Source organism: Myotis davidii, unplaced genomic scaffold (assembly GCF_000327345.1).
Source record: "Myotis davidii unplaced genomic scaffold, ASM32734v1 scaffold534, whole genome shotgun sequence".
In the NCBI taxonomy this organism is placed as follows: domain Eukaryota; kingdom Metazoa; phylum Chordata; class Mammalia; order Chiroptera; family Vespertilionidae; genus Myotis; species Myotis davidii.
In genome coordinates, this window is record NW_006286678.1 from 3,305,420 (window position 1) to 3,312,991 (window position 7,572).

General features: G+C 55.4%; 1 protein-coding gene across 9 annotated transcripts in view; it reads right to left on the reverse strand.

The window, feature by feature from the left end:
- Positions 1–7,572, reverse strand: part of TMOD1 (tropomodulin 1) — an 83,864-nt gene that overhangs the window by 31,586 nt on the left and 44,706 nt on the right. For all 9 annotated transcript variants that reach the window (XM_015560497.1, XM_015560498.1, XM_015560500.1 and 6 more), the window contains 3 exons: positions 7,331–7,461; positions 5,136–5,243; positions 2,955–3,098 (listed from right to left, as the gene is read on the reverse strand). In XM_015560497.1, coding sequence (XP_015415983.1) covers positions 2,955–3,098; positions 5,136–5,243; positions 7,331–7,461 — 383 coding nt within the window. The remainder of the gene's footprint in view (positions 1–2,954; positions 3,099–5,135; positions 5,244–7,330; positions 7,462–7,572) is intronic.

Here is a 7,572-nt window from a genome sequence, read left to right on the forward strand (position 1 = left end):
TTCTCCTTCTCTTTGTTCGTGTAATTCCTGCACCTGAGATGCCATGGTCTCTACTTCCCACTCTGAGATACTGTCCCCCCTAAGGTTTATCTCAAACGTCACCTCCTCCAAGAAGCCCTCCCTGATGCCTGCTCCTGGCTGAGACGGCCCACTCCGGTGGACCGCAGGGCCCTCTGTCTGTGGCCTGCTGGAGTACCTCACCTAATGTTCATCTCTGCTCTATGCTTCCTATGCAGCATGGAACCCCGGGAGGGCAGCGAGAGAGCCTCATTCACCCAGTGCCCAGCACTGCTCTGGGGTGCAGCCAGCACTCACCAAATGCTGATAGAAACCAAAAATGAGGCTCCCAGGCTGGGGGTAGGTGTGAGAATGCTCTGGCCTTACACCAAGCGAGGCCCATGTGAAACTACAGTAGGGTTCAAGAGCCCAGAAAGGCTCAGCTCATACACTTTGGAGTCGCCTAGACCTGGGTTCTAATCTTGCTTCTGCCACTTACTTACTGTGTGACCCTGGGTAGGTCACATAGCCTGCATGGGCCTCAGTTTCCTCGTCAACAATACCACGCTGGGTTGTAATACCCACTCACTGTCTGTGAGAGCGTTAAATGACATAATGGATTCGTGGCACCTGCTCAGGAAATTAACTCTGACTGTGTGAAGTCCCTAGATAGCCTCTGGAGTAATTACAGAAGTTATCGGCCACCTAGTTTAATCTGTCATCTCCTCAGAAGTGGAGATTTTATGACCCCCTTTACAAGGGAGGTAGTGAGGCTCAGGGAAGTGTGCCAGGTGAGGGCGATGGCTCCATCTCTGGGCTGGGGGGGGGGGGAGGAGGGGAACAGTAGTGAGAAGGAAGGTGGGCAGCTCGTCCCCTGGCAGCTGCCATCACAGTGACCTGAGGCCAGTGGTCTGGGCCCTCTGTGGCCGGCATTCTGCCCCAGGTGTCAGTTTTCAGCTGACGCTGGGTAGACCCTGACTCCCTGCACAGCTAGGCTTGAAGTCACATGACCAGCTGATCCCGGGCCTGGCCCAGAGCTGCTGCCAAGCTGGCTGCATGCCTCTGTGCCATCTGCTGTGCCCCTCCTGCCTCCAATAAAACAGGGTCAGCAATGGCCAAAGGAGGGACATAAGAGGTGGGTGGGCAGGGGCTGGGAACGGGCGATGCAGCAGCAAGGCCGCAGCATATGAGAGATGCAAGGAGTCCAACGCAGCAGATTCACACGACCGGCCGCAGCAGGCTCATGCAGCCTCTTTATATGAGTGAGAAAAAAGGACCCTCACTGGGGACAAAGCCCACACCAAGTCCTGGAGAGAGGAATGCGGGTAGACTCCGACCCCTGCCTGCTCATTGTGCGGTGAACGCGCACTGCCATCCAGGGCGGCCCTGCTTACCAAGCACCACTGTCGGCCAAGTTCTGAGCTCGGCCTGAGATGGAGATGACACAGCACCAGCTTCTGAGAATCTCACAGGGAAGCCAAAGTCCCAGGAGAACATGGGGGACGGGGGGTGGGGGGGACCCACGTTGCTCTGAGGGGCCAATTTCCACAGTGTAAATATTCCCACCAGGGGCGGGTTCAAGGTTCCGAGGTGCTACCACTGCAGGGGAGTTGGGAAGAGATGTGGGTTGGCTCTGGCACGCTGGTTCCAGCTGCCTCCAGACCCCAGTGGGAGAGGAAGGGGCTGCAGCCGAACCCAGAGGAGGAGGAGCTCTCCAGGCAGAGAGTGGTAGGGGCAGGGAGGACACTCCAGTGGGGAGAAAAGCAAGAGTGAAGACGTGGAGGTTGGAAAGTAAGCAGGGAGCACACTGTGAAGAGCTTTGCCAGGGTTCTGATGGACAAGGGACCACAGACGTCTTCTGGAACCTGGTGATATTTCAGCTCTTGGCCTGGACGGGGGTCACAAGTGCGGTGTGATTCGTGCAACTGTGCATTTACGTTTCATGCACTTTTCTGTTTGTTTGCAATAGTTTACAAAGAGATGAATATCTCATTCAGGGATAACCACTACTTATAATTGTTGTATTTCCTTCCCATCTTTTTCCTATGCACACATTTATATGACCAGAAAGCAAACATTGTCATGTAGAAAATGAAAGCTCCCTATCCACACACCATAAAGAAGACAGTGTGAAAGTGTTTTAACACGTGATGGATGGAGCGTGGGTTTCGGAGTCACTGAGTCCTGGATTCAAATCCTGGCTCCTAAAACACGAACGTGGTGGCCCTGAGAATGTTGCTTGTCTGAACTGTTTTCTCATCTGCAAAGTGAGAGGGAGAATACACACCCCCAGGGAGGCTGGGAAAACCAGAGATGGTGTGTGTCAGGTGCCTGGCACGGAGCCGAGCCCACAATGGACCCTCAACACATGTAGCATGTAAGATATCTAACATGTAAGATACTGTTATCAGCTCTGTTTTAAAAGTCAGGACTGAAAGGGTTGCCCTGAAAATAAATGATTGGATCACAGAAGTTATAGAGAAATGATAACCCCTTAAGGATAAAAACAACCAGAATTTACCCAAAGAATAACTTCGATGAATAAGGAGATCAAAAACCCATTGAGTGTGGGGCGGGAGTGACTGAAGGAAATGGGCTATTGAGCCTGGAGAGGAAGATTCCAATGGTTATAAGATCTGTGCAACGGATGTGTCCTGTGTGTAGCACAGAATAGAATTAAGCCCAGCAAACAGGACTTAAAGGGAGTTAATTTCTACGAGATCAGAAAGGGTAGATGGGTAAGGAGTGAGCTCCCCATCACTAGGGGGACACACGCGAAAGCTGCCAGAGCCCTTGACGGGAATGAGGAAGGAAGGTGAGCGTGGTGGAGGTCCCCTGAAGCTGGGCTCTGTAGCTTTTATAATCAGCAGCATCTACTCCCTCCAGCAGCACGCAGGAAAGCGCATGACGGCGAGCTCCTGTAGCGAAGGACTCGAGGGGGCCCTGGCGCAGCTCACCTGGTTATCGATTTTCAGCTCCACCAGAGAAGTGTTGTGTGGAAGAGCTTCCACCAGGCGCAGGATCCCCGCTCCGGAAATGAAGTTGGATTCCACATTCAGTGTCTTCAACGCCTTGTTCTCCTTGAGCATCTCAGCAAGGGCCTGGAGCCACAGGAGAAAAGCCAGGGTCCCTGTGAGTCACCTTGAGCAAGGCTGGAGCCCCTCCTGGGTAAAACCTAAAATATCGAGGGAAACTTGCCGGGAGCCAGAGTCCCTCGTCCACCTCTGCTGTTCAAGCTAGGGACCAGGCTCGCCACACTCCCTTCACCAAGCACAGCTCGGCGTCTCTCCTCCGCTCCACCTGCCAGGACTCCCAAACCCCTCCCGGAGCCTCTGCTGGATGCAGGTTCTCCTCTCCTCTTCAGCCTCAACTCTCGCTGCTCCCTTAGGACAGGGCTACTCCCAGGTCCCCGTGCACGCCCAGCGCTCTCCCACTGTTCAGCCTTTGCTTCTCCTGTCCTTGCCGACTGGAATGCCCTTTCCCTTCCGCTTCACTCATCCAAACCCTGCCCGTCCTTCAAGGCCGTTTTCAATGCCCCTTTCTCTGAGAGCGGCATCGCTGACACCACCAGCTCGCTGTGGCCTGTCTTATTGAACCGCATAGAATTTATCCACACTGCCTTCGTGGAACTTGTATTCCCTGGTTTCGGTTGTTTCTACATTAATGTTGTCTCTGCCATTAGACTTTCTCTACCCTCTGTGGGCTGAAAATCACTGTATTCATCCCACAGTGCTCAGCGCGTAACAAGTCCTCACCACCGTCCATGAGTGACTGGTGGAGTCCCAACCTCCCCAAATACTCTCACTGTCTCTTCTAGTTCCTGTTGGGATTCCATGGAGTCGCTTTCTCTGGGTCTGACCAGCAGAGAGGGGAGCCTGGGAAACCACCCAGGGGCTCAGTCAGGTAGCCCCAGCACATGTGGGAGGAATTCGGCCAGGGGCGTAGATGACAATCAGAGCCTCTGAAGGAAATGAAGTAATTAGCGTTGGTGGAGACAGTGTGTGGTGGAGGAAAGGAGACACCAGGCAGCAGCTGATAGGCCAGGATATACAACCTGCGGGCCTGGCTGTCTGCGATGGTGAGCTGAGCCAGGACTGCCCTTCCCACCGCCCCTGCTTGCAGAGACCGTACCCAAGGCTCACGCCCAGGAAGCCTTCCTTATTGAAGCCATCACTCCCCGCTCAGCTCGCCCTGCGCTGTACCCCCAGGGGGCATGCCCGCTTTCTCTGTGACCCTCCTGAGGGGAGGGACCCAGTCTGGGTTCTCTCCCAGCATCCCCCTTGCCTGCTCCTGCCAATCAAAATATTTAATAACCATAGGCAAGTCCACAGGCTGATCCAAGGGGACACGCTGGTGGCTGAGCAGGTGCAAGAGGCACTGCCATGCCAGGTGTCAGCTGTTTGCTGGACCGGAGTGAAGGAATTGGGGGCCAGGGGTGGGTGGGAGAAGAGCTGGGGTGGGCAGTGGGGGGACATACAGAGCAGCCTGATTTACCAGCCGGCCCAGAGCACCCCAGTATCCAGAGCGGGTATACTGGTGCGGACGGGCTGACTGACACCCGCCTTTGTGTTGAATGTGTAAAAAGAAAAACGAACCGAGGGCTACTTTATAATAAATACAATTTCATTTGAACAACAGTATTTTTAAGATAAAAATAAAAAAATAATGAATAAAACTGGTCATCAGGACCCACTGAGGAAGACGATGATTTTAAAGATGGAGAAACCGAGGCACAGGGTGGGGCAGGCCCTTGTCCAAACCACGCTGAATGCAGAGATCCAGCTGCAGGGTCCACGTGAGCTGCATTTAAATCTCAGCTCCCCCTTCCACTTGCTCTGCGACTTTGGACAAAGCAAGTTTCCTGAGCTCCCTGCACCCCAGGTTCTTCATCTGCCAAGTGGGGAGACCTGCACTTCCGGGACCAGGGGTGCTGGTGGAGATGAACTAGGACAACGTACAGGTGGTGCCCGGGTACCCACCATTCCGTCCACGTCCCTCCTGCCTCTCGCCCAATGCCCCCCACCGCACCAGGCGAGGGTCTTCCTCAGTGGGATATGGCCAGTCCCGCGGCCACGAGCATCAGCCCGTCCGTTTATGTGCCGCCCACCCTCAAGGCAGCGGAAGAGGACGGTACATACATAGGCCACGGGGTCATTGCTCCGCGTCCCCACGATGCTGAACTTCTTCACATACGAGTTGCCTTTCAGGGCTTCTGCGTACGCCTTGAGGGTGGGTATGGGGATATTCTGCAGAGAGAAAGGCAGGCGGTGAGAGCGGCCCCTGCCAGCAGCAGGCAGACAGAGGGGTGTAACTACGCGCAGCCTGATTTATAGCAAATCTGACCAAAAAGCTAAATGGGCAAAGGATTCCGGCTTTGCTCCACGGAGCTGGGATTTGGGGAGAGCCTTCTGGCAAACAGATTGACAGAAACCCTTCCTGGAAGTTCAGACAGGACCCACTGCTTCCTCTGTGAGCACAGAGACCAGAGGGGAAGGGAAAAGCAAGGCAGTGGGTGCGGAGGAGCGTTGTGCCAAGAAATCAGGCCTGGGCTGCGGGGTGGGCAGGGGCTTGGCCTCTGCCCCAGCAAGTGGCAATGTTTCTGGTTTGCTCGGTGACTCTGGGAGGGTCTCTTCCCTTCTCTGGGCCTGATTCTGGAAAACAGGTGAGTGTGTGTGTGTGTGTGTGTGTGGGGGGGTGCCCTGGATAATCTTTAAGAGACACCTGTCGCAGAGGTCTCAGCCCTGCCGCACACCAGAGGTTCCTGGGAACTTTTACAAAATGCATCTGACCAAAAAGCTAAATGGGCAAAGGATTCCGGCTTTGCTCCACGGAGCTGGGATTTGGGGAGAGCCTTCTGGCAAACAGATTGACAGAAACCCTTCCTGGAAGTTCAGACAGGACCCACTGCTTCCTCTGTGAGCACAGAGACCAGAGGGGAAGGGAAAAGCAAGGCAGTGGGTGCGGAGGAGCGTTGTGCCAAGAAATCGGGCCTGGGCTGCGCGGTGGGCAGGGGCTTGGCCTCTGCCCCAGCAAGTGGCAATAATGTTTCTGTGCTCGGTGACTCTGGGAGGGTCTCTTCCCTTCTCTGGGCCTGATTCTGGAAAACAGGTGAGTGTGTGTGTGTGTGTGTGTGGGGGGGTGCCCTGGATAATCTTTAAGAGACACCTGTCGCAGAGGTCTCAGCCCTGCCGCACACCAGAGGTTCCTGGGAACTTTTACAAAATGCTGAAGCTCGGGCCTGCTCCAGACCAATACAATTAGAAACTGGGGAGGGGGGTGGGTCTGGCATATATCTTTTAATTTCCGCAGGTGAATACACTGATCTAGTCCAGCTGCCTGATGTGCAGAGGGGAGAATGAGGCCTGGGGCGGCCGAGCCCTTGCTGAGGCCCCACACTGAACAGAGTGGGGTCCCACCCCTTGCCCTCCGAGCCGCCATCCGCTCCAGGACGCACAGATCTGAACCGGGCCAGTGTCTCTCTCTAGGCACATGGCAGGAATGGAGGCCCTGGCTGTGTCTTAATGGATCTCTCATTTCAGAGCGTCACTTTAGCTCCCCATGGGAACAGAGCCGGGGAGACCGGTGGGGAGAACACTCCGGACGGGGGTTTCCAATCTGATCGTGCCGTGGGGCTGGCAGTCACTTAAAAGAAAGTGGAGAAGAAAGGAAAGGAGCCTGGGTGAGGGGCCTGCTTCTTGTCTTGCTGCCACCCCCTCCCGGAACCAATCCCCCGGCCGCTGGGCTGAGCAGGTGGGCAGGCAGCTGGGCTGCGTCTGACTTTCTCCTGCAGCCTGTCCAGCATAGGACTGCCTGTCTGTCTGTCCCCCCTGTGCCCGTGGTGGTCACACGGGAAATGTCCGGAGAGATATGGCTGACAGCTTGGGATACGGCTTCAGACCTCTGGGCCCACAGCTCCCTCTCCGCTGCAGAATGAGGCTGAATGCGTGCATGACACAGTGCAGCAGTGGCTCTGGGCGGCGCCTCTCAGGCTGGGGGACCCCGAGAGCCTGGTGGGCACCGGGCTTTTCCAGCCGTAGATCCTGCACAGCCAAGTGTGTGTGACTCACGATTTTATCTCAGAGAAGCTCTGTTTTGAGTAACAGGGTGGGTTTCCCGAGTTGCAGCTGGGTTGGTCCCGGATGAACATCTGGGCCTGATGACAGTTCTCGGAAACAAACCGGGGCCACGGATGTGCTCATTTGCACTGTCCACCCGCCTGGAAGGTTTTGTCCCTATTCCTGGCCCCGTCTCTGCACTGCTAGGCGGGCTGTGGACATCACAGCGACACATGCGATAGCTCCCCCTCCGGTGCAGTGGGGAGGCCAGGACTTACCCGGATGTTGTTGAGGTTAACCTCTTCGAGCTTCGGGTCGTTGCTCTTTATCCGCTCCAGCGTTTCCTCCACGTCTGTTGAGTTTGGTTCTTCGTCGGGCACAGGCTTGTACTGTGTCGGTTTAATCACACCTAGAGTGACCCATGAAAAGGGGTGTCTCACAGAGACCGGGATCACTTGACCTCAACACAAGCGCACTCAGGAGGAAGCAGAGTTCAGGGATATGTGTGTGTGGGGAGGAG